At 39.4% G+C, this 27,459-nt stretch overlaps 1 protein-coding gene across 1 annotated transcript; it reads right to left on the bottom strand.

Moving 5' to 3' along the window:
• LOC141429459 (dopamine D2-like receptor) lies at positions 1-27,459 on the bottom strand. Its single transcript, XM_074089767.1, has 7 exons — positions 27,347-27,459; positions 14,711-14,963; positions 10,489-10,658; positions 6,735-6,845; positions 5,024-5,212; positions 2,299-2,498; positions 1-1,846 (listed from the first exon to the last, which is right to left on the bottom strand). Exons 1-7 carry the CDS (start codon positions 27,403-27,405, stop codon positions 1,632-1,634), a joined length of 1,197 nt encoding a protein of 398 aa, XP_073945868.1. The 5' UTR covers positions 27,406-27,459; the 3' UTR covers positions 1-1,631.

Below are 27,459 nucleotides of genomic sequence, written 5' to 3'. Positions count from 1 at the left end.
TCCTATACTTCATATAGTTTAACATTAAAAAATTTAACTATCTATGCATGTTTGTTTTATAATCCAATGTCGGATGTCTACATTTTAAAAATTGGCTGTGACGCAATTTTTTGTAATATCTTCGTTTTATTAAAACATTGATGCATATACTGTTAAATTTTTAATTTTATATGAAACATAACAAACTATAGATGACACTTAACAATGGGAACAATTTAAAACATAAACAATAATTTAATATTTTTTAAACGTTGACACTAATTTATGAGCATAATAAGACGTAGTGTAGTCACTACAAACCACGTCGCGTGAGATACGATATAATACTGGAAAGTTTAGACTATGTACACCATTTGTTAATTAACACATAGCTACCTAAATTACTCGAGATCATTTTTACACATTATTGTTGATATGGTCATTGGCGAGTAATACCTACCTTATCAAATCTCGCAGTGCATTTTCGCTTGAGGACATCAAACTACAATCTAAATCTATCTTACGTATAAATATACAGGCAAATAAACGAAAAGAAAGATGGACGGAGAAAGGCAAAACATGGATCCTATCAGCTATCATTAGATACCAGCGTCAAAATGAAAAAATACTTTTGAAGACTGGTGTTATCGCAAGGATCAAATATTTCTTTATTATGCTTCATCCACCAGAAAAATATTTTAGATATTTTTACATTGGAAAAGGTTTCACCTTAAGACGACTTTAATTCAAATTAAAATAATCACAACCTTAAAAAAACTAAATCTTACTAATATTGCTATTATATAATTTGGCATGTACATAACTGTAACAATATCGTAACGATACTGAAGACTAGAGCTACAGACCGCCGCAAGCGCCCAAGCTGCGCGGTCAGCGTAAGTCACTAAAGTACTCACATATTTTGTCCATACGTTCACTTTACACGTTCATATTTATTTACAAAATGATATGCTAGAATTCTACTATAAACATACAATATAATAAATTGAGGTATCACTTAATTTCAAATCTATAATGTCTTTAGTACAAAAGTCTCTTTATATTTGGTCGTCGAGTAGGTCTCGGGAAGGGAAGGAGAACTCTTACGAAATAGTAAAATTGCTTCTAGTTTCGGATGAGCAATCGGTATCGAAACCAATATCGCGATAAGTTTCGTTGTTAATTCCATAACAATGGGTTGTTTTGACTGTATCTGGGCGGCGTCCTCGAGCGAGGCTCAACTCGAGTGTTCTCAGCTTCTCGAGCAATTAAACGCCCCGTATTTCATTAAATATACGTTTGGTTTAATTTTGATACCATTTAAAACTGCTTCTGAATTTAATTCCAAAAGTTTAAAACAACGAGAGTTGGCGTGTGTTTGATTCTATACGCGTTTGCTACATTTATTTAATGCACTCACTGCTACCAAAATGGATGATAGTCTTACCTTAGTCTGTTTTTCTGGATAAATACAATTTAGACCTATTTAAGGCAAGAGTGATTGTTCTAGTGAGCTACAGGTTTGGCCTCATCTGCACTTACTATTATCCGGTGGAAGCATAATCGCGTCAGTTAAAAAAAAACCATGGTTGAAATGGACGTTCAGACTTCAGAGAGACCTACTGGGTGAAGACGACCAAATAGTCTATGGGCTAGGTGCCGCAGTGGAGGATCTTGCGGAAGGCCTTCCTGAACTCAGGATTGAAGATGGTGTAGATGACGGGGTTGAGGAAGGAGTTGATGTAGCCGAGCCACGTGGTCAGGATGAACACGGTGACGCCCGGGCTGTAGGGAAGGCCGAGCTTGCCGCACACGGCGTCCAGCACCGAACACGTGAAGAAAGGACCCCAGCACACCAGGAACACACCTGTTGGAAGCTTCGTGTCAATCCATCGTATAGTCAAGTCATAAACAACGGATAAACTACAACACACAATTCAATTCCAATTGTCAAGGTCATTTTCTGCTTGACTCAAATTTTGATGCTTGATGGATAACGTAAACGGTCAACATTCTTGTCATATCAAATGGTCCAGTTGTTGATACGCAGATGTAGAGATTGCGCCCGAACTTTTAGCTTCATATCATGACGAAGGCAAACAACATAGCCTAAGGGGGCTTTTAGACCATACCCTGAGATTAAGAAAAAACTTAATAGAGTGCACGGGTCATTCGCGTTGATGTCTCCGAAGTCCGTACTTAGTAAACGGGCTCAAGGGACGCTGGCGCAGTTTTACTTAGATTTAAAGGGATTAATTTCAGTTTTAACTATTCCTGTTTCAAAGGGTGAGAAAAAGAAAAGCGCCAAACAGATCTCACCTAAAACAATAGCAAGCGTCTTGGTGGCTTTCCTCTCCTTCTTCGCGGAGGACTTCTCCCGCTTCTTCTTGCTGGCCTTGTTGGCCTTGTAGATGGTAAACCGAGCTGTGGCCGCGCTTGCCTTACGCTCCTTTTTGCAGTCCCCGAGCTGGCTCGTCGCGTCCTGCTCGTCTTCTGACCGCAGCGCCAGAGATGCGTTTCTAAAGACAAAGAAAATTAAATATGGCCATACACGTCTGGTGTACGTACGGTGTCACTTGAAAGAATTTATTTTTGGCTTTGCTTCATCGCCTGCACAGATGAAAATACTGCACAGATCAGTTCCCATACACGTTCCGGTTGACCAGCGCAGATAGGTATACCTGCACAGGGAGACTTCTTCGGCAAACCGTAACGTGTTTAGCCAGCTTTAGTACCCAAGGCGCGCAAGCACTCGCGATCGTAATTGCTATCTCTCTCTCCTCATTCTATACAGTTTGACGGAATGAAGTGGTAAAATCGCTTATGATTACAAGTGTATTAAACAATAATGATTATCTCTGATACTCATTAGGTAAGGTAGGCTATACAATACAAATAATACAATACAATGACTCTTTATTGTGCACTAGAAATAGTAAGCGATACAGAAAATATGTACACAGAGACACGGAGAGAAAATTACGTGGTAAGCAATCAGCAATAATACTTAAGTATTTCTCAAAATGAGTCCCTCTTCTTTACCTAATTGCAAAAATATGGAACTTCTATAGATACAAAAGTTAAGTTTTTTAGGTGAGATAATATGTGCAAACTAGGCGTTCATGAGTCGGTTGAGAGTTTTATGTTAAACATATTTATGTTAAATTAAATTAAGGCTTCCAATCGAATTTGCTGGTCTTTTCTTTTATGCCCGTAAAATGCACATTATGCGTTTTAAATATAATTCAATTTGACTATTATAATTATTTATTTATTTATTTTCTTAATTGAGGAAAAAACATCAATATAATCCCACTATAATAATAAATGCGAAAGTTTGTAAGTATGTTTGTTTGTTACCTCGATCACGTCTACACCGCTGAACCGCTTTAGATAAAATTCAGTATACAGATAGTGCGAGTCCCGGGGAAGGACACATGTATACTGTAGTTTTTATCCCGGAATATTGCACTTCCCGCGGGATAGCGATAACCAAATTCTAAGGAGACAGAGTCGCGTTTAACGGCTAGTCATACATTAAAGTTGGTATAATAGTAGTTTTTATTTGTTTATTATACAATTACTACCTACTCGTTGTAACCCCAGAAAGCACGCAGTTGTTATGTATTTCGTTTATATTGCGAAGTGAAAATTAGGAAACTAGCCCGTTACAACCGTTGGGCTGTATCGATATGAAGTCACACAATGTGTCACATCGATGTGCGGGTCGACTGAGCTCCGCGCTGCCACCTTATCGGGCTATTGAGATAGTGTTGTCGCGTAAAATGACTGGCGTTAGGGTTCATTGGCTCGAAGCAATCTCTAAGAAACTTCGCAGTCTTCGTCCCCGATATGCTTGCTATTCCTATCCAAATACAACGTAGTACAAGCTCAAAGACACCAGGATAAGCCAGTGTATTTTTACTTTCAGTAATATGAAAATTTTCTATTCCTTTAAAACGTTATGTACCAGGCGATAACGTAATTTGGTACCGTGTTCGTGACACCGCAACAACTCTTGATATTTTGCACATGAAGTTACCGTGCGACTCACTCATATTAAATATATTGACCAAGAATAACTCACGTCTTAAATCGAGTTTAGCCCGACATATTTCGGGCTAATCCGTAGCGCCCTCTTAGGAGCAACACGACTCGGCGCGGCTGTTGCAACACGCGCACTGCCGCAAACTACTACTGCAATGTCGGGCTAAACTCGATTTAAGACGTGGATTATCCGGGTCAATATATTTAATATTATTATGAACTCTTCATATGCCTAATATTCCTAAAAAAATAATAATATTCCTAAAAACCTACATTTTCGCACGGAAAGAGTTTAAAAGATTGAATAGATTTTTAAGTTCAAGCCCACATGACGAATTGCAAAAGGTTCGTGCGGCCGACTCGCCAGTTTAGTCCACGGTTTGCACGCCTACGAGATTAATAGCGGGAAAACGCTGCTACGCGCTACGAACTACCCGCTACGAGCTACTGCTGTATTATTTCGTTGCAACATTAGTGTAAAATTAGGGCTTATAGATTTAGAGCTGCGGGCTAGAAACTTGGCTCTACGAGAGATCTGATTACTTTTTGACAGTGCGAGCTACATGGTCTCGTCTTGGCAACATTTAACATGAAATGTTCTTCATCATCATCATCAGTTCAGCCGAAAGACGTCCACTGCTGGACATAGGCCTCCCCCAAGGCTCTCCACTCAGACCGGTCTTGTGCTTTCCGCATCCACCGCGATCCCGCGATCTTAACCAGGTCGTCGCTCCATCTTGTTGGAGGCCTACCGACAGCTCGTCTCCCGGTCCGCGGACGCCATTCGAGAACCTTCTGACTCCATCGGCCATCAGTCCTGCGAGCAATGTGCCCCGCCCACTGCCACTTTAGTTTCGCAATTCTTCGGGCTATGTCAGTAACCTTAGTTCTACTGCGGATATCATCATTTCTAATTCTATCCCGCAGAGAAACCCCGAGCAAATGCTCCCCGTGTGTGTGGCCCGAAATGTTCTTGTGGGATTATTATTATAGTCACCTGGAGTCAATGTCGAGCCTGGTAGTGTTCCCATTCTTCCTCCAGGCGGCGTGCGGCGCGTGCGGCGCGGGCGAGGCGGGCGGCGTGTGCGGCGCGTGCTCGTCCAGCTGAGACGTCGCGTAGCCGCTGTCGTTGTTGCCGTTGCGATCCGGCCCACAAGGACCACACTTTAGGTTCGTTTTCGGCTTTCTGTGCGAGAGGAATACGATTAAAGCCACTTGCACGATGTGCGATTTAAATTTTTCATCGTTTCTCCTGGATTGGAGCGGACAGTTCCAAACACTTTGATGGGTCTACACACAAGCATCACGCCGGTATTCCCATATGGGGTAGGCAGAGCACACGAAATGTTACCGCTTCGGAGCCACTTTTAGCAATTTTAGGTTTTAAGTTTGACAAAAACGGTACAATAGTGACAGGTTGCTAGCCTTTCGCCTACGGTATATCTTAACCTATATCCTTACCTTATATCCTTTACCTTTTGATGGGTCTAACTCTGGGTTATCCAGTTAACCTCGTTCACCACAAAAGTTACAAGTGCTACAATCCATACTTAATATTATAAATGCGAAAGTGTGTGTGTGTTTGTATGTTTGTCCGTCTTTCACGTCGAAAGGGAGCGACGGATCGACGTGATTGTTGGCATAGAGATAGTTTATGGGCCAGAGAGTGACATAGGCTACTTTTTATCCCGGAAAATGCACAGTTCCCGAGAGAACAGCGCGCGATAACCGATTTCCACGCGGGCGGAGCCGCGGGCAAAAGCTAGTTCTACATAATTGTGAACTTTTTACATACTAATTATTATGATATTGACACGTAGTTCTGATGACAATGCAATGACATGATACCATCAAGCTGATCTAATAATGAAGCTGGAATTAGGCACTGAATCTACACTACCCAAGCCGTCAACTTGCGAGATATGACCCGAACATACCTACTTTACTATTGTTTATATTAATATTATTATCAAGCCTACGTTAGTGTCCCACTGATGGACAAAAGCCTCCCCAAATCTTCCATTCCTAGTCCTTATCCAAAGTAAGGCCATTCGTCGAGAAATACCCACATCCAGTGCCCTTAGTGTAAGTTTTCGGTTACAAAATACGTCTCGATCGAGTTCGCGTTAAAATCTCAATTTGTATGCAAACATGAACAGCGCCTCTAGCGGAACGTTTGCGATGTTCGTGTTTCCATACAAATTGAGATTTTAACGCGAACGCGATCGAGACGTATTTTGTAACCGAAAACTTACACTAAGGGGTACAGGTGTCCCGCAATTTTCGTCTGGGCTTATCCCGCCGTCGCCATCCTTCCTGTGGCACCACCCTGTGGCATTTTTAACCCCCGACGCAAAAAGAGGAGCGTTATAAGTTTGACGGCTGTGTCTGTCTGTCTGTTTGTGGCACCATATATATATAGCTCTTAAACGGGTGGACCCATTTCAATGCAGTTTTTATTATTTGAAAGCAGGGTTTTTAGCGATGGTTTTTGGACATGTATATCATTAAAATCGGTTTAGCCGTTTTTGAGATATCGAGCTTTGAAGTGACAGTCGGGGTTTTCCTACCTTTTTTGTTGGTCAGGTTTTTATTCACAGCACTGCTGTGATACAATCGGGCTGACATGACCGGCCCGATCCCACTTCAACTTGACTTGGCGTGTTCTAAGTATATGTATATAAATATGAGTTGAAAGTGGTAGTTACTTGGGCGGCTGGTCGGCGACGGTCGCGAGCATGAACTCCGTAGACTTGTCGTTGGGGATGACGTGGCAGTCCTCCGCATCAGCCTCCAGCTCCACAGAGTGCTTGTCGAAACTGCAACACAAACTTTAAGTGAAATCAGCTTTATCCCACAGTTTTACAACAAAAGTAGAATTGCTTCTAGGAATATGTTTGCTAACTTTGAGGCCTACCTTTTTAATGGTTTAGGATTTCCCTTTACCTATACTCATAGGTATCCTCGTCTCGTTTAGTTTTCTATTTAAAATGTATAAAATATGTTACATGTTGTAACAGCTCAAGAAAATTTACTCTCATCGACAAAGAAGATAAAGCCATATACATAGTTTTTTTTATAAAATACATTGAAGGACTGGACATATTAATTTAACCTAATTCGAAACATAATAAAACTGAAAATTTGCTAGCGCGGACGTCTTCTAAGGAACAGCGGGGCTACAACGAAATTCGAAAATCGAAGTCGTGTCGTTCCGTCCCTCTGAAGCTTATACTATTTAATACGAGAGTGAAGGGACGGTACGATACGAACTTCGATTTTCGAATTTCGGAGTAGGCCCTCAGATTATTAGATTACTCCAGGGAAATTATGAAAGACGTAACGAAATTAAAGTGATTTCCGTCCGCCATGTAATAGATCCCATTAATTATCCAAGCCCGGTAATTGCCCGTAAAGTTTTACTTAGATCTGAGAACCCCGCCGCGTAGCCAGATCGGATTTTTTTTCTCTGTAAGTCCGAACTGTCACTATCCACCAATATCTGAAACAACAAGCGTGCATAAATATCTGATACGATTCTATTTCTAGGGTCGGTAGGTCGTGTTTGATATTTTAGCATGCTCCGCTGTGGCAGATATTAGGTATATTAATGCAGTTGACTGTATCAAGTTTTACTTCAATGGCGTTAAGCGTTGAAATTGTTACCGAACTTATAAGTACTTATTTCAAGTTACAGCTCAATTGGATAGCACGAATTTGTTTTTTTTTTTTTTATACTACTAGATGGCAAACGAGCAAGTGGGTCTCCTGATGGTAAGAGATCACCACCGCCATAAACATCTGCAACACCAGGGTATTGCAGACGCGTTGCCAACCTAGAGGCCTAAGATGGGATACCTCACGTGCCAGTAATTTCACCGGCTGTCTTACTCTCTAAGCCGAAACACAACAGTGCAAGCACTGCTGCTTCACGGCAGGATTAGCGAGCAAGATGGTGGTAGCAATCCGGGCGGACCTTGCACAAGGTCCTACTACCTGCATTTGTCGAAAATTCACATACAACAAACCTCACAAGTTAATGGAACTTGTAAAAAACAACAACATGGGATAGGTTTAGAACCTTAGGTATCCTGTCTCTTTGAAGGTGATTTAAAACTAACTACAAAATTATCGTCATTTACAGTTTTACTCAGAAGTTCGGAGAACTAGATGAAAAGAAATAGAATTCTTTTGTGTAATTCACAACTTTCTGAACAGACTATTGGTGTACCAAGTGACAACAAACTCCGAGAAAACTTTTATTCACTTTGATTGCTCGAACGTCTATAATAGGTTTTATTCGTTTAGAGACGTATTTCCAACAATATTTGATGAGGTTTTAATACTATTTGTCGATAGAAATGGAAAGGATCATTATTAACTAAAAAAATAGTTCTAACAAAATGTTTGTTTGGATTGACACGTATTATTATTGAATCAGGCGTAACTTTGCAGTAATGCTAGTGGTACATCCCGAAATTCAGTAAAAAGCTGCAAATGGTGTTAAAAGCATGAAAATCGGAAGGATTGATCTCTAGGCCATACGAATCAGAATTAAACCGTATCATATTATTTGGAGGATAATGGTATGTTTTGAAAATGATTTTTATTTTAATTTAAAACAAGTGACTGAAATATAATGATGTGATATATTTTTAGAATCGGCTTAGTAAGCCCTTTTATAAGATACCACACATGATAGATAGATTTCAGAACAAAACTATTTTCCCATACAAAAAAAGATGACGTCATAACTCCTCTCCTTTTTAGGGTTCCGTAGCCAAAATGGCAATAACGGAACCCTTATAGTTTCGCCATGTCTCTGTCTGTCTGTCCGTCCACGGCTTTGCTCAGGGACTATCAACGCTAGAACGCTGCAATTTTGCATGAATATAATGTAGACTATGCCGACAAAATAGCACAATGAAAAGTTCAAAATTAATTCTTTTTAGAGTACCTCCCATAAACGTAAAGTGGGGTGATTTTTTTTCCTCATCCAACCTTGTAGTGTTGGGTATCGTTGAATAGGTATTTTAAAATCATTAGGGGTTGCTTAAAAGATTTTCGAGTAAGTGATTTGTTTGCAAATATTTAACTTTAAAGTGATTTTTTTTCATTAAAATCGAGCGTCCCACTCTAAAATCTAAACCAGAGGTGGAAAATTTAAAAAAAAATCAGGATGGTTGTAAGTATAACAAACTTACAAGGAAAACTATAACGGTTAACTTTCTTGAGAATTATTAGTAGTTTAAGAGTAAATAGCAGCCTAAGGTATAAAATATTACCTAAAATTGGAATATTGCCTAAGTACAAAATCCTTAAAATATTACTTAATTTTTTCGTTATGTCTACGGAACCCTATTTCGGCGTGTCCAACACGCTCTTGGCTGGTTTTTTTTCGTGCTACGGATCAAATTATTTTTATGGCCAAAGATCAATCGTTCCCATTATCATGCTTTTAACACCATTTGCAGCTTTTTTTGGCGTACCGCTAGCACTACAGGGGTCCACATCAATCAACTATAAATACTACAAAGAATTACTTTGCGCACTATTCACGACCTTACGATAGAGGTATCAGTTGCATAAGCAACAAACTGTCGTTCATGCAGCTCTCTCCTTCCAAACTGGAAGAATGTTGCGGTAGTTGCGGGCAACAGGCTTTTGGCTGTAGATGACAATAATGATGATGATGATTAACTTTAAAAAACGTGTTTGTCGTGGTCGTCCTCGTCGCTGCCGCTGCTGGTGTACACAACGTGTATTACAATATGGATTCGAGTTCCAAGCTCGTTTCTAGCTACAATTACCGCAGTGGGCGGGACAATGAGGGCTATCGCGTATGAATTCGCCACTAGAGGCGCTAGTGTAGCGTGAGGTCTCCGAAATGTCAAATCTCATAGTTTTTGGGTGAGCTACGCGGGTTTATTTATAATTAGAATAACTTTGTGAATATTTTGCAATATCTGAAATTAATTATGGCAAATATGCGTTCCGGGGCAATGAATGTCTGTGTTTTGAGACAGTTTTGTCTTTCGGAAACCTATGTCCTCCCTTTTTTCCGAACAAAACGGGGACTATGCAACACTGTGGCATGCTCGATATTTTTATGGTACGGTTTTAAGGTGTACTAAATATGATTTTAATCTAAACTTTGTTTTCACGCCCGTAATAACATACTTTGAAAGCCATACTTAAAAACCTCACGGAACAGTGCGCCATCTAGTGAGACAAAAACGATAGCCCTCATTACCGAAGTGGGCGGGACAATTGCCTTGCTCCTAGAGAATGACTCACAAGGTGTTGGCGGCACCCGTCGTGATCGTCCTCGTTCCTGCCGCTGCCGGTATACTACCAAGTACATTCAATTTTCTAGCTCCATTCGCGTCAGTGGTGGAACAACTGCCTTGCTCGTTGCGCGCCACGAGAGACCTTGATAGCAGGGTAGGGTAGGGTAGGGACCTGTCGTCGTGGTCGTCCTCGTTGCTGCCGCTGCCGGTGTTGGTGGCGGCGTCGGGTGCGTCGGCGAGGCGGCGCGTCTGCGCCACGTTCTCGATGACCACGGCCTGGCTGCCCTCCGGCATCGGAGGCTTCTTTGCCGCGCGCTGCTTCCGTGCCCTTATCCTTAAAGCCTGAGACAGACACATACCAAGCGAACCGTTAAAATTTTAGTGATACACTTTATTAGAAAAAAGTTAGCAATTTGTACTATTAGCACGTTAAGGAGATGAGTCATGATCATGAAGCAATTGCCCTAACTGTCACAGCTCTCAACTTTTAGTGGATTTGTACCCAATAAAATCATACTTTTAATACCTAATAATTTCCTCTTACATTACAACGTGATGTTAAAATACGATTCACAACTAAACTTAACACTGCGCACTATTAATCATCCCTGTCTATATACGTCCCACTGCTGGGCACAGGCCTCCTCTCAGAACAAGAGGGCTTGGGCCATAGTTCCCACGCGGGCCCAGTGCGGATTGGGAACTTCGCACGCACCATTGAATAGCTTCGCAGGTTGTGCAGGTTTCCTCACGTTGTTTTCCTTCACCGCAAATCTCGTGGTAAATTTCAAATGTTATTCCGCACATGAATTTCGAAAAACTCAGAGGTGCGAGCCGGGATTCGAACCCACGACCCTCTGCTTGAGAGGCGATAGCTCAAACCACTAGGCCACCACGGCTTCACTGCGCACTATTAAGCTTCATAAATAAATAAAAACCCATTTCAGATTTAAATGGAAAGATAACTACGAAAGCGGCTTAAGCTGCGCGAATAATCCGCGTCTGCATTGGAGCCCGAACTTTAAACGCTTGAACATTTTTAAAATTAAATTTATCAAAGTAATAATAAGTTTAAAGTCAAAGTTATTAAACCCTTTCATTCTTAGAGGAGTCCTGTGCCCAGCACATAGAAATATAGGCTAGGATGATGATGATGATTATGAGTCAAAGTTACTGTCAAAATATCTTTATTCAATTAAGGCTATACAGGGTGGCACATTTGATCTGACTGTATGAGAAAGTCTGAAACTATAAGATGTCATCGATTTTAATAACAAGAAATACTGCATTCATACGTTTAAAAAAAACATTTACTCAGTTCCGGGATCGATGCCGGTCGTCTTGAAAAATAAAACATAGATTATTGCATTTGATATCGGTAGTGTGTAGGCCATAAGCAATCAATGTTACTACGAAACATGGTATCTAGAAGAAATAAAATGCGTATTTCATATTCTTAAATAATGTATGTTTTATTTTTCAAAAACGTCCGAGTTCGATTCCGAGCTGAAATGCAGTTTTTTCTTGCTACTAAAATCGATGACGTGGTTCCTAAGACAGAAGAAACGGAAGTTAGGATGTGTTATAGTTTCAGACTTTCCCACACTGACCGATCTAAATGAGCCACCCTGTAACTAGTTATAGCACTTATTATGTATATGAATTGGTTAAAAAACCTCTTTTGAAAGAACTTGGCAAAGAAACTCAATGAAAGGTATTTTTTTTTGCCGTAAAGCTACTACTACTAGAAACTTAACCAGCCCTAATCCTTCAAATCCAACACCATCCAAACAAATCCAAATCAACATGCGAGAAGGGTTGATTATAACATTACGACATCATCAATTAAAGGAGATGCATCGAATACGAAACGTGGAGAGTTGTGTGCTTGTGTAACATACACTGCGTGTCTTTATCCACTCCTAAAGACAAGGATCGATACTAAGTGGATATATTCACTAATAAATAAATAAAATAAATAAATAAATAAAAATAACGGGACAATTAACACCAATTAACCTATTCCCGAAGTAAGCTTGGCAAAGCTGTGTTCTGGGTACTAAGCAACGGATAAATATAATTATTTAGATAGATACATACTTAATACATATTAAACACCAAGACCGAGAACAAACATTCGTATTTTTCATACAAATATCTGCCCGACACGGGAATCGACCCGGACTCAAGCTTCGTAGTCAGGTTCTCTAACCACTAGGCCATCTGGTCGTCAAAACTAATGAAACGGAACTACTAATTTTGGCACTTAAATTCCAAGCACGGTTCCGATGCTGTAACATATAAAATTTTCCCGGCTGGGAAATTAAGGTCGTGGCTCTTTTGCCTGTGTGAATGAGCCTCACAAAATTTATAAAACAGTGGCTTGGGATTTATCTACTAATGAGAATGCTAACAGTAAAAGAAAGTACTTGAGTTTAAAACTCTAATGACACAAATTAGAATGCCTGCAAATCCACACAGTTTATACTTATAACCTTAAATTATCAAAAATATAAATCAGCTTTTCACCCGCGTGGATTTCAGTTATCGCGCGCTTCCCTCGGTAACTATGCATTTTTTTCAGGATAAAAAGTAGCCTATCTCACTCTCTGGCCCATAAACTATCTCTATGCCAAAAACCACGTCGATCCGTGGCTCCGTTTCGACGTGAAAGACGGACAAACATACACACAAACACACACACTTTCGCATTTATAATATTAGTATAGTATAGTATGGATACGGTCGGTGTTAAAAAGGTTAAGATAAAATTGTAATCAGTGCGACTCCTCGACCAAAAAAGTATTTTCTTTTTAAATGTCATTAATCATCAAAGTCATCCTGACGTCTCTCGATCCACCCGCAGTATCAGTGGGAACTGAACACAGATCACTCATGACAGCTGTCATCTCTTGATGTTTCGATTAAGCAATAACAAATGAAGTTAGATTTAAAAGAACGTGATTGAACGATATTTACAAGATCGTTAGCGATTCAAAAAACATCAATCAGATAAGAATTACGTCAAGAGGCAATGCACGTCCTTCTTTGTTGGGACGTTATGACAGTTTTAACAAGTTGCGTATTATTTAGATAATTTAACACGGGCCGTTTTCCAGTAAGTTTCATTATGGGTGAAGCTAGACGAGCGTAATTTTTGAATTGTGAATCACCTATTTTCGGCCGTGTGATTTTGGTTTCATTTATAAGTCCTATTTGTGTACAACTCATTGTAGAAAACTGGACTTTTGCAAGACCGAATTTGTTACGTATATTGTAACCGAATGCAGCAGAAATTTACGGGAGCGAAAATACGCGACTCACAACTCAAAAAGTTACGCTTCATTCACCCTTTAGACTGCGTTACCACCAGATATGTGCGAGTATGTGTAGCGAGTTTTTCATAATATAAATAAATAAATATATCACGGGACAATTCACACCAATTGACTTAGTCCCAAAGTAAGCTTAGCAAAGCTTGTGTTATGGGTACTAAGCAACGGATAAATATAATTATATAGATAGATACATACTTAAATACATATTAAACACCCAAGACCCGAGAACAAACATTCGTATTTTTCATACAAATATTTGCCCCGACACGGGAATCAATAAAACTCATTTATCATTCTCACACAGCACATCTCTAGTGGAAACACTTCAGCGGAGCGAGGCGAGGTAAATGAAGCGTCTCTGTTGGTTCATGAAAAACACATTCCTCCAAATACATCCGCGCACATCTCTGGTGGAAACAGAGCCTTAAGGGGTGAAAATCGCGAAAACGCCGCTTGTTCTAGACGTCCGTTATTTTCACTGGACAGCGGGCCGTTTTCTTGGTGTTGTATGGTTAAGTAAATCGCCGGACAAGTGCCCGGTGCATGTACCATCAGCCAATTACGTGGTCTAGCACCCTAAAGTTGATAATCGTTTGCATGTCATAAAACAATAATGCCAATAGACGTGGCTGTCAACTTGAAAGTTCGACTTCAATGACATATTCATTTGATAAGAACTTGTTTAAAATTGAGTGACCACTTGTTTGGCTGATGGTACCATCATCTAATTATGTGGTCTACCACCCTAAAGCTGATAATCGTTTGCATGTTATAAAAGAATAATGCCAACAGACGTGTTTGTCAACTTGAAAGTTCGACTTTAGCGACATATTCATTGATAGGATCGACCTTAGCGACATATTCATTTGATAGGAACTTTTTAAAAATTGATAGACCATTTATTTGGGTGATAACACATTCATTGTAAGCCACACAACCCCCCAGGTCCGGCAAAATAAAACGGCCTATTGTCCGGTGACAACAACGGACGTCTACAAGCGGCCTAAAACAGTGACGTCAGTGACTTACCTTAAAACAGTGACGTCAGTGACTTACCTTAAAAATACTATAATACAGGAACATCATCATAATGCAGGGTATGTAGAAGGAGCCCAGCGAGGAGTAGATGACGTAGTTCTGGCTATTGAACAGGCACTCGTCGTAGTTCCGTTGCGGTGAGTCGTTGAGGCCGAGCACCACCGGCGCGCCGATGGCCGCGGACACCAGCCACACCAGCACTATGGTCAGCCACACGCGACGGTTGTTTTTGTGCTTGGCGTACTTTATTGGTTGCGTTACTGCTATGTACCTGGGGGCAGGAATGTACAGCCAAATAAGTGGTCTATCAATTTTTAACAAGTTCCTATCAATAAAATAATAAATATCACGGGACAACTCACACAATTGACCTAGTCCAAGTAAGCTTAGCAAAGCTTGTATTATGGGTACAAGCAACGGATAAATATAATTATATAGATAGATACATACTTAAATACATATTAAACACCCAAGATCCGAGAACAAACATTCGTATTTCATACAATAATCTGCCCCGACACGGGAATCGAACCCAGGACCTCAAGCTCGTAGTCAGGTTCTCTAACACTAGGCCATCTGGTCGTCAAAATATGTCGCTAAAGTAGAACTTTCAAGTTGACAGACACGTCTAGGCATTATTGTTTTATGACGTGCAAACGATTATCAACTTTAGGGGGTAGACCACATATTGGCTGAAGGTACGTTGCAGAGCATTCTCAAAAATGTAGGGCTACTACGGAATTCTAAAATTGAAGTTCGTATCATACCGCGAAATGCCGTCCCTCTCACTCTGGTATTAAATAATATAAGCGTCAGCGTTTGTAATACAGGGCCAGGATTGTTAGGCAATTTTCGGAAATTGACGAGGAGCAAAGAATTTCCATTCCGTAAGAGTCTTTGCGCACGGCGATTTATTACCCTGTGTATAAAAATAGCACAACATATATTTCAAACTACTACATTTCTATTTATACCATTATACCAGATGTCCAAAATAAGATATTCCACCACAAAAATTCTTCCTTGAGTTAATCTTCGATTTGTAACAATGTAGTTTAATGAGAATCTGGTAATCTAGAAATGTGGTAAATAGGTAATGTAGTGTGTGTGGTATTTTGGAAACGTTGTGTTTAAGCACTCTCTCTTTCCATAGAGCAGTCAATTAGCACGTCGATAAACGTGTCGCACCAGCGTGTAAAAAAAGTGACGTACAGAGGCCGTAAGTTTTGTTCTGACTCAGCCAACGTGAAACACGAGCGAAAGCGTCAGTGTTTCAGTCTGCACGTCGTTCCTCCTCTACAGTGCCCTTAGTGTAAGTTTTCGGTTACAAAATACTACGTCTCGATCGCGTTCGCGTCAAAATCTCAATTTATACGGAAACACGAACAGCGCCTCTAGTGGAACGTTTGCGATGTTCGTGTTTCCATACAAATTGATATTTTAGCGCGAACGCGATTGAGACGTATTTTGTAACCGAAAACTTACACTAAGGGCACAGGTCGCATTTTCACAACCGACCGTCGTGAAAATTTGTGAGCAGGTTTACATGATAATATGGATTTTTGGATTCTGTTTTTGGTTTTATTTCCATGTTTTTATTTTGGAGTTGAACTGAACGTGTTATAATATTTATCAGATTTTAATGCCGCTGCCGCTGCCGCTGGAAGCCGTGGTGGCCTAGTGGTTTGACCTATCGCCTCTCAAGCAGAGATCGTGGGTTCGAACCCCGGCTCGCACCTCTGAGTTTTTCGAAATTCATGTGCGGCATTACATTTGAAATTTACCACGAGCTTTGCGGTGAAGGAAAACATCGTGAGGAAACCTGCACAAACCTGCGAAGCGATTCAATGGTGCGTGCGAAGTTCCCAATCCGCACTGGGCCCGCGTGGCAACTATGGTCCAAGCCCTCTTGTTCTGAGAGGAGACCTGTGCCAAGCAGTGGGACGTGTAGCTGGGATGATGAATGCCGCTTAACTTAACCTCAAATGAAAAGTGAAAATAAGGGCGTCCTCAGCATGGTGCTGCGAAAAATCCAACGCTGGTTTTCAGTGTTACCTTTTTACTGACAACTTTTACTATAAACTAGATCTGCCGTAGAGTGTTTAAACAACGCGTCCCTCAACTAAATCAGTTGATTATCCTACTTATATATATCCTACTGTCCTACTTATATTATAAATGCGAAAGTTTGTGACTGAGTGAGTGAGTGAGTATGTTTGTTACTCCTTCACACTGAAACGGCTGGTTAGATTTGGATGAAATTTGGTACGCAGATAGTTGGACATCTGGAATAAAAATATAGTCTATTTTAATTCACAACATTTCAATTTTAAATAATTACTAAAGTACCGACAACCATTTAGAGCTTTATGTTTAAGTATTCCATTCCATATTTTTTATTTTTTTTTATTACTTATTTAACGAAATATTCACAAAAATCTTCAAAAAATCCAAAGTGAGGCATTGTCATAGTATTTACCTTTGCCCATCTAATTATTATGAATAAAAATGCCAAATGTCAAAAAGGTGTCAATGTCAAAAAATATCGGTGTCATTCAAATATCAGTAGGGCTACTACGAAACTCGGAACTCGAAGTTCGTGTCGTGCGGTCCCTCTCGCTCTCGTATTAAATAGTGTAAGTGTTAGAGGGACGACCACACGACACGAACTTCGAGTTTCGTAGTAGCCTTGCAGTGTTGTGTTGTTAGCCGAGGTGTGGCCGAGGTTGTTCGTTTTGTATTGAAAAAGCATTGTTATATTTAATAAATTGATTTGCCATGAAAGTTTCGGACGGTTATGCCATGGCAGACAGCCGCAACCTTCCCAAGGTGGACTATATGATGTTGTTGCAATACATGCGTGAAAACGACTCCTTTAACGTTGCCGAGATCCGGGGAGCTAAGGTTTTATTGTCATCAAGGGATGCTTACGTCGAAACTTCTGTAGGCTATGTGGAAGTGAAACGAGAGAATGCTGTGTGCTTTATCAAGGGCAGAGTAACTCCTGAGCACCGAGTTCGTACTAAAATGTACTCAGTTGTCGCAAGCATTAACGAGGCAGAAGAAACAATATTGGATGTGAAATGTGAAGATTGTGCTGCAAGTCAGGGTGGATGCAAACATTCAATTTGTTTTATCATGTGGCTTATTAAGCGGACTGAAGAGCCTTCAGTCACATCTGTGCGCTGCTATTGGATCCAGCCAAAACTCTCGGCGGCAGTGACTCAAGATAAATGTATTTTAGCCAAAGAAATGGGAAAACGTTTGCCAGCAACAACCAATCTTCCTAATTCTCTTAAAAAAGCTGCATTTTTACAAGAATGTCGGAAAAGAAATATGCAAGATTCTTTGTTTTCTGACTATAACAATACAGTAATAACATTGGATAGTTTCAGAGTTTCAAGCTTTTACTGGATTACTATACAACTAGTTCATCCCAAGATGAGTTAACAGATTACACAAAATTGAAAATCTTTGTCGAAAATAAATTAACTAAAGAGGTAATTGATGAAATTGAAAACCAAACACGCAGCCAAGCTCACAGTCAGCTGTGGCATATTTTAAGGCAGGGGCGAGTTACTGCATCAAAGATTTATGAATGCACAAAGTGCAGCACTGATGGAGCATTAGTTAAATCCATTCTTGGAGGTTATAAGATTCCTGAAACAAAGGCTATCAAAAGAGGAAAACGTTTGAAAAAGAAGTGGTGAATGAAATAATGAAAAAAATGAATATTGAAATAATTCAATGTGGATTTAAATTAAATCACACCTTTTGTAGGGGCATCACCAGATGGATTATGTGTAGAACATGGCTTCACCGTAGAAATCAAATGCCCTAGTAGTAATAAAACTATGGAAAGCTATGTTAAAGATAGTGTGATATCGGCTAAATGTAATGCCCAAATACAGCTGCAAATGTTGGCGATGAACATGAAAAAAGCTTTATTATGTATAGCTGATCCAGACTTCGAAAGAAATAAATCCTACCATGAACACTGGGTGTACTATGACAGATTGTTTGCAGAAAAGTTAGTGAAAGAAGGTGAAATGTTTTGGGAGAAATTTATTTTAGGAAAATGTTAGATATTGTACATTATGATAAATAAAAGTCAATGAATCGTATTGTGTCTCTTTTATTAGTTATACCATTTATAGTAACACACAGTTATCAAAATTATACAAATATAACATACAGTTTTCTTGAATATTGTACACTTTGATAAATAAAAACCAAAATTAATAATTATTCACTGTGATTTTGGCCTAAATTGGCCTTCCAATGCCTAATACTTCCTTATGACAGGCGACTGTAAATTTATAAGTCCACAAGCAACTACCACTGCATCATCTAGTATGTTTAATAATTTATTATTTACAACAGCATGTGGCTTCAACATTTTAATAAGTCTTACCCTCCTGATAACCCTTTCTATATGTATGCGTAAACTAGCTAAAATTTTACTATCAATCACCTCTGCTTTTGTCATTTTTGTGCCTTTGAGTACACTAGGCGGGCGCAGAACTTTTACAGATTTCTTAACTAAATGTGATTCTAAATGCTTGAAACCCCTGTCTGCTAGTATAGTAGCATTAGCTGGTATTATCTCTAAATATCCACTTTGTTCAACTAAATACATGTCACTAATACGTCCTCCATAACCTTCGGACACGAAATTTATAAAAACCATCTGGGGTAGCACTTATCAAATACTTTATGGTATTACAATTCTTGTATTGGGACCATGTAAGGGCCTGGTCTACAGGTTTTTTAGGCTTTTCTATTTCTATCTCGAAGCAATCTATTATTGCCTGAACATTTGCATACTCTTTGCTTGTAGTAAAAGCAGTAGGAAGGTTCCTCTTAATGTTCAGGGCTGTTGGCCAATATATTACTTGTCTAAAAAATAAACTCAGTGCTTTCAAAGATTTGTTAAATATTCTCCACAATGTAGTTAATGAAATTTCAAAAAGGTCTTTATTTTGGCGAATGTTTCATTATTTTTTAACTTATAAATGTTATTAATAATATGTAAAGAAGGTATCTTTAATTCTTTTGCAATATATTGAATAATCCAATAATATTGTTTAGGAACACCAATATATGAAAATGGTTTTTTTTCTATTAAACTTAACATAAAAGACCTGCCAGCTAAACTTTTTGTATTGGTAAGTTACTAGAACTTTCATTTTCAGAAAATTCTGTTGTACTTCCAACTGTCGATGGATCATGTCCCTCTGATGACTCTTCTTCAAATGAATGTAAAGTTTCCTTTTCTGAAAATCCTTGCACCAACCAAGCGATTGACCATAGTGGGTTTTACTTGGATAGATTTATGAGAACAGCCAGGAATGCACAGCACACCTTTTTCTTGCACATTTGGTACAGGATCTACATTAACTGTTGATGTGGATGTTGATGGCAGAAGACGTGGGTCTTTATTTATGTTCATTAAATAATTTGGGACTTGGGGATTCAGTCGGGGTCTATTGGTTTTTTGGTCCATCCAATCTTGGTAGTTTAGTAATGCTTCTTCCAGCTAGAATAAAATGAGAACAATTCATTAGTAATCGTCAAAAAAACAGGCAAATCAAGGAAAACAAAGAGATGCACCGGGTACCCGACTAGGATCCGGTACCCGGCAGTTTCGGCACTTTTTCAGGATCCGGCCAGATACCGGATAATGATGCCGGATATCATGTAATAATAAAAAAAAAGAAACCAACTGTTTTCATAGAAAAATGGTTATTGCGCTTTTATTTAAATCAACTAATAATTTTAACAGATTTTAGTATAAGATCAAGTTGTTTCATCATCCCAGCCTATATACGTCCACTGCAGGGCACAGAACTCCCCTCAGAATGAGAGGCTTGGGCCATAGTTCCCACGCGGGCCCAGTGCGGATTGGGAACTTCACACACACCATTGAATTGCTTCGCAGGTTTGTGCAGGTTTCCTCACGATGTTTTCCTTCACCGCAAAGCTCGTGGTAAATTTCAAATGTAACTCCGCACATGAATTTCGAAAAACTCAGAGGTGCGAGCCGGGGTTTGAACCCACAACCCTCTGCTTGAGAGGCGATGGGTCAAACCACTAGGCCACGACTTTCTCATTTATTAATCATTATTATAGTAACTAGTCATTGAGATATTTAAGTACTAATTTTTAATGTTGTGAATCAATAATCAAACTTTAAATTCGACAGATTGTGATGTAAAAAACAAATCACACTGAGAGTGTCACTCTCTGCCTCACCCCACACAGCTTCGCCCTTCCGAGCGGTGGATATGGAAGGTATTTTAATGCCGGGTAATTTTGCCGGTTACCCGGCAGATTCGGCAAAAATTATGCCGGTACCCGTTACTCATTACCCCAGCAAACCAGGATCCGGCCCATCTCTAGAAAACAATCTTGTTCTACGATTAAAATACATAGGTTATATTGTTGGGTGAAGCAGCGCGAAGAAGAATAAAATTAATGCTCAATCACATTGGAGTTGTTTTATTTCGACTAAAAGTACATATATTGTTTAATTGCAGAATTGCAGATCACAGAGAGTAGCGGTGTCAGTTAGACGTTGACAGTTCCAATAAGGCGGCAATAGTGCTGTGTCTCTTTCTAGTGATGTACATTCATAACACTCCTCCTCACAACGCTATTGTACGAGTCCAGTTTGCATCTCAGGTTGGATAATCGAGGTCCTGGTAATGCTTTTGTTAAAATGTCGGCTTCCATGTCTTCCGTGCACAGGTACATGACTTTCAAAACTCCTTCTTTGATGCAATCTCTTATGTAGTGTATCTTCAGATCTATGTGCTTTGATTTTGAAGACACTATGGGGTTTTGGCTTAATTTCAAAGCGGCTTGGTTGTCATTCCAAACTGTTATCTGTCCCAAATGGACTCCTAGATCTTTGAATAATGATTTTAGGTGAACAGCTTCCTTAGCGGCTTCGGTGAGGGCCACATATTCAGCCTCGGCAGTTGATAGGGCAACGCTTCTTTGCTTCTTGGAGGCCCAGCTGATAGCTGCTCCTGCATATTTGAAACTGTAGCCTGAACAGGATTTTCGGTCCATTTTACACGCGCCCCAATCGGCGTCGGCCATACCTTGTAGTGGTTCTTGTGTTTAGTAAATGTTAGGCCAATATCCATTGTGCCCTTTAAGTAACGTACAACTCGTTTCGCCGACTTGTAATGCTCTTCCCGAAGCTGTCGTTGAATCTCGACAAGTAATTCACGGCATACGTTATGTCAGGCCTTGTAGCTACCGACAAGTACATCAAGGTCCCAATTAAGTTTCTATAAGGTAAACTCTCATCTTTTTCTTTGGTTTCTGGTTCTAGATTTAAATTCACTTCCATTGGTGTGGTAGTAGGGTTACACTCTTCCATCTTAAATTTCTTTAATATTTCTTGGATGAAATTCTTCTGTGTTAATTTTATTTCCTTTTCTTTGTATGTTATGTCTATTCCGATGAGGCGTTTTGGTCTTCCTAAGTCTTTAATTTCAAATTTTTCATTTAATATATTTTTGATTTCGCCAAGTTTTCTAGGACAGGAATATGCAATTAACAGTCGTCTACATATATGGCGATTATTATTTTTACTCCTCCTTTCGCCAATATGTAAACACACGGATCTGCCCGTGATGCTTCAAATCCTAATTTCTTTAGTTCTGTGTCCAATTTTGTGTACCACTGCCTTCCGGCTTGTTTTAATCCGTAGAGTGCCTTTTTTAAGTGACATACTTTTTCTCCTTCAATGCCTTTTATATCTTCTAGCATTGTCTTTGCTTTATTGTATAAGGTGAAATCATCTTCATCACATGCCTCTACCATAATTTCAGCCACATATCGCTCTATGCATTCTGGGAGTTTCATGAAAATTTCTCTTCCAATTCTCCGTTTAGGTATGCAGTTGTGACATCCATTTGGTTTAGCTCTAAATCTTCTTCAATTGCTATTCCTATTACGGATCTGATAGAACTCAATTTTGTAACAGGTGCAAAGGTTCATTGAAATCAATACCTGGACGTTGTCCAAATCCCCGTGCCACAAGTCTGGCTTTCTTTGTTTCTCCCTTTTCAGAATTTAGTTTCTTTTTCAGTACCATTTTTGTTATCAATAATCTTCATGCCTTTTTCTTTCCTTACGATTTTCCAGGTTTCGTTTTTGACTTGTGCCTTTATTTCTGCTTTTATGGCTTCATGCCATTCTTCATTATTTTGACATTTAGTCTCTGCTTCACATAGGAAAGTAATCTCATCTATATCCACGTTATTTGATGGTTCATGGTATTCATCAGATGAAGAGTCTTGATTAAGTAAATAATCCTTCTGCCAAGCAGGAGTTTTTCGTTCTCTACGAGGCCTTGTATTTTCATTTTCAGAGTTGGTGCTTTCTGTGATTTCAGGTTCTTCACTGGCAATTGTTTCGCTTTCGAGATCTTCGGATTCTTCTACAGGCGCTTCTACTGCAGGATTGTGAATTGATTTTGGTGTGAATTCAACTTCTACTACAGGTAAGTTTTCTTTCTTCTTCTTTTTGTTTTTCCTTTTTGATAATTTCTGGATTTTTAATAAAATTATTTTCTTTTTCAGGTTGCCGCTGTTCCTGTTCGTCGAAGAGTTTGTCATAGGTTTCTTCTTTATGGTCACCTTCACTGGTATAGTACATCTTGTTGATGAATTTCACGTCTCTGCTAATTATTACACTTTCTCTTTCAGGTAAATAAATGCGAAATCCTTTTGCATTTTGTGCATAGCCCATGAACACTCCTTCTGTTGATTTTGGTGTAAATTTTCCTTTTCTATGTTTGTTCAGAACAAATGCCTTACCCCCGAATACATGTAAGTGTCGTCCGGAAGGTGTACGTCCCGTCCATCTTTCATAGGGTGTACAACCTTTCAAAGCTTTTGCCGGACTTCGGTTAATTAAATAATTAGCTGTGTACACCGCCTCTGCCCAAAGTTTTTGAGGTATGTTTCCATCGATCATTAAGCATCGAGCTCTGTCGAGTAATGATCTATTTTTTCGTTCACTCTGGCCATTTTGTTGCGGTGTGTACGGTGCTGTGAGCCTTCTTTTAATACCATTTTGTTTCAAATACTCATCAAAATCTCGATTGCAGTATTCGGTTCCATTATCGGACTGCAGACTTTTTATTTCTTTATTATGGAACTTCTCTACCTTGGTTTTATATTCCTTAAATTTCTCATACACTTCGTTTTTGTGTGAGATGAAGTAGATGCAGCAATATTTCGTGTAGTCATCCAGGAATGTCACAAAATATTTTGCTCCTGCCAGTGTTTCAGTATTATGGGTCCGCATACATCACTGTGAATAATCTCTAATGGCTGTGTAGACTGTGGTCCATCCACAGACGAGAACGGTAATCGGGTCATTTTACCTTTAATGCACACTTCACATTCAGGTAAGTTTCCTCCCTTTAATTCTAGACCTTTAATTAAGTTTTTATTTGCAGCTAACCTTAAGTCATTTTCATTTAGATGACGAGTTTTCGATGCCACATTTCAAGATTATTTTCACTTCGGTCATATTTGCTTTTTCCCCTTTGTGTAGTACAGGCCATTTTCTTTCACAGCGGTTAAGGTAATTTCACCCTTTTTGTCCTTGATGTAGGCTTTTTCTTTTGTAAATAACACACTGTTTCCTTTTCTGTAATTTTTGCCACAGACAGTAAGTTTGTTGCTAAGGTAGGAACATAAAGTGTATCATGGAGGTTATATGTTTCATTATTGATGTTCAGAGACACTTTTCCTATGCCTTCTATTTTTGCTGTGTGACTTTCAGATGCTAACCTCAAAGATCCGGCTTCAGATTGAATGTTTTCAAAATTATCCTCTTGTGCGCACATATGGGATGTACAGCCACTGTCCAAACACCACACATCTGAAGAAGTGATAGATAAACATGTAGGTGTGATGCTGAAGTTCTTTTCCTCCTTTTTCTTGAAATGTTGATTTTTATGTCTATTACTCCAACATTCTTCATTTGTGTGTCCTTTTTTCTTACATTTTTGGCAGTATTTTCCTTTTTTTTGGTATAAAATGCACCTTCACCCTTTTCTCGTTGTGTGTCCTTGCTTTTTCTAGCCTCACTTTCTTCTATTATTTTGATTTTTAGCTCCTCCGGCTTTGGAGTGTGTCTCTCGACTCAACAGCTATGCGAAAGTTTTCATATGAAGCAGGTAAGCTATACAACATCATAATACTTAGAAGATCAGGATGTAGGTCTATATTCATATCGGCTAACTTGTCCACAATGTCCATAAAATTGTTTAAATGTTCACGAACATCACCACTGTCTTGCTTTTTTAATATCAGTTGCTTTAACAATGTTGCTTTTCTAGCTGGGCCTGTGCTCTGGTATGTACTTTTTAGTTTGTTCCAAAGTTCATATGATGTTTTACATCCTTTTACTTGCTTCAGCTCTGAAGGCGAGATAAGCAATAGTAACTCTGAACGTGCCAACAAATCGTTCTGTTGGAATTGTTTCTTTGCTGCTTCGTTGCCGGGTGTTGAAGTAGGGTCGGTTATATCTCCGTTTGCGTATCCCCACAGGCCATTTTTGATAAGCAGTGCTTGCGCTTGGAGGCACCACGTATCGTAATTTTCTTTCGTGAGGGCATCGATGCGATGGTATGAGGTCGACATTCTTCTTACTCCGACGTGTACGCGCGAACCACGCTCTGCTACCAATTGTTGGGTGAAGCAGCGCGAAGAAGAATAAAATTAATGCTCAATCACATTGGAGTTGTTTTATTTCGACTAATAAGTACATATATTGTTACAAAATCTTAATTGCAGAATTGCAGATCACAGAGAGTAGCGCTGTCAGATAGACGTTGACAGTTCCAATAAGGCGGCAATAGTGCTGTGTCTTTTTTGTAGTGATGTACATTCATAACATATATTGTAGATAAGTAGATACTTACTTACATTCAAATGATCTTCGCAAATGTAAAGACTACCAGTTTTTGGTACGTTTGTTTTATTTACAGCAGCACACCATTGTACTCTCGAAGACCTCGGCACGTGGAAAAAATGTTTTTTACGATTCTTTATAACTGTATTTTTGCAGGTGGGAACGAAGCAAGTAACGAGGGATCTAACTTACGAACTCGTTTATTCATTTTTATTGTCAATTATTTCCAATTCAGTCCAGAAAAATGCGAAAAATTAAAATACAATAAAAACCAACATCAAATCACAGCCACAAACCATTACTCAAACCAAACCAAACAAACGTCAATCAAAATTCAAAAACAACGTCAAAATGACAACCCGTAGCTTGTTTTTTTTTTCATGGCCTAGGCAATGACAATGTGTAGATTCAGCCTTACAAGCGTTTTGAATTTTTCGAGATTTCAAAATTATTTTGACTAACTTGGAATACGAATTTCACGAAAAGAAAAAAATATGGGTCTCCTAGTTTTCAAACTACTATTTATTGAGCATAAAAAACACCAGGCAAAAAAATGAAATGTTGTCAATTCCGATATTCCCACGGATAGGGATAAATATTGAAACAATAACCGCTAAGCTTAGAGTCATGAAATTTTACATGCTTGTTTTAATGGAACGTCAATGAAAACCACGATTTCACTTTCGGGAATTCCCACGGGAATTTTAAAAAGGCTCTAATGATTTACGTGTACGAAGCCGCGGTTAAACAATTACCAACAACAATTACATTTTATGTGTGTATGCCGCCTGTATTTTAAATTTGCATTCTTGTGCGTAAATGCGGTGGTAGGGCGCGTCATTCATTTCAGATTAGACCAGCTCTAACAGCATTAATGCCTGAGAACAACAGCATATATTTAGAGCAGTATCTATCCGACCCAAAACGTGCTTTTTTGCCTAAACCCAAACCAATGGTAACAATTTTATACACGTGTTAAAATCGTTGAATACGGTTAGTATCATTTCGTCTAAAAAACAGCTGGTCTACGTAGCAAATTAGCAATTGGTCTAAGTAGCAAGTGCTCCAAGAAGCAGGTGCTACCACCATCTTGCTCGCTAATCCTGCCGTGAAGCAGCAGTGCTCGCACTGTTGTGTTTCGGCGCGGAGAGTAAGACAGCCGGTGAAATTACTGGCACTTGAGGTATTCCATCTTAGGCCTCTAGGTTGGCAACGCATCTGCAATACCCTGGTGTTTCAGTTGTCTATGGGCGGTGGTGATCTCTTACCATCAGGAGACCCACTTGCTCGTTTGCCATCCAGTCGAATAAAAAATAAAAAAAATAAAAACAAGCTGCTTTTTTACCTATATCGGTGGATCCTTCTCTTTTGACATATGCACAATGAAACATTTGTAATTCGTGTAGGTACACTATTTCATTTTTTTGCAAACATTTAACCAACGTCCCTTCACTGAGCTGCAACCAGCCAAGTAGGGCATGCTCCACCAATGCTAGCATTTCTGAGTATACAACAAAGCAAGCTGGACGCGATCCGAAATTACAATGTTGCAACTTTTGACCAAGCCGAAAAATTCGGCAGTTTTTGGCCGAAATATGATGAAACTACAACTTCGGTAGGACACTAATTTAGGGACTCAAAGGAAAATAAAAAAATCGTTCACGTAACTTTTGGAATAAAGCTTAAAAACACGTACTGATCACTTACCTATCAACAGAGATGGCGACGAGGTTGAAGATGCTGGAAGTGGAAGACGTGACGTCCATCGCGATGTAGACGTCGCAGACAAACGCCGGCAGCCCCCACGACCCGTTCACCTG

This window comes from Choristoneura fumiferana, chromosome 7, assembly GCF_025370935.1.
Source record: "Choristoneura fumiferana chromosome 7, NRCan_CFum_1, whole genome shotgun sequence".
Lineage (NCBI taxonomy): Eukaryota > Metazoa > Arthropoda > Insecta > Lepidoptera > Tortricidae > Choristoneura > Choristoneura fumiferana.
This window is presented reverse-complemented; position numbering and strand designations above follow the sequence as displayed.

Bases quoted from the DNA above. Each gene is read 5' to 3' on its own strand.
- LOC141429459 (XM_074089767.1), bottom strand. From the start codon at position 27,405: ATGGACGTCACGTCTTCCACTTCCAGCATCTTCAACCTCGTCGCCATC. The intron at 5,213-6,734 runs GTAACTACCACT...CCTCTCGCACAG, and splicing joins GTCGCCGACCAGCCGCCCAA to AAAGCCGAAAACGAACCTAA. The intron at 2,499-5,023 runs GTGACTATAATA...CTTTGTCTTTAG, and splicing joins AGGCTCGACATTGACTCCAG to AAACGCATCTCTGGCGCTGC.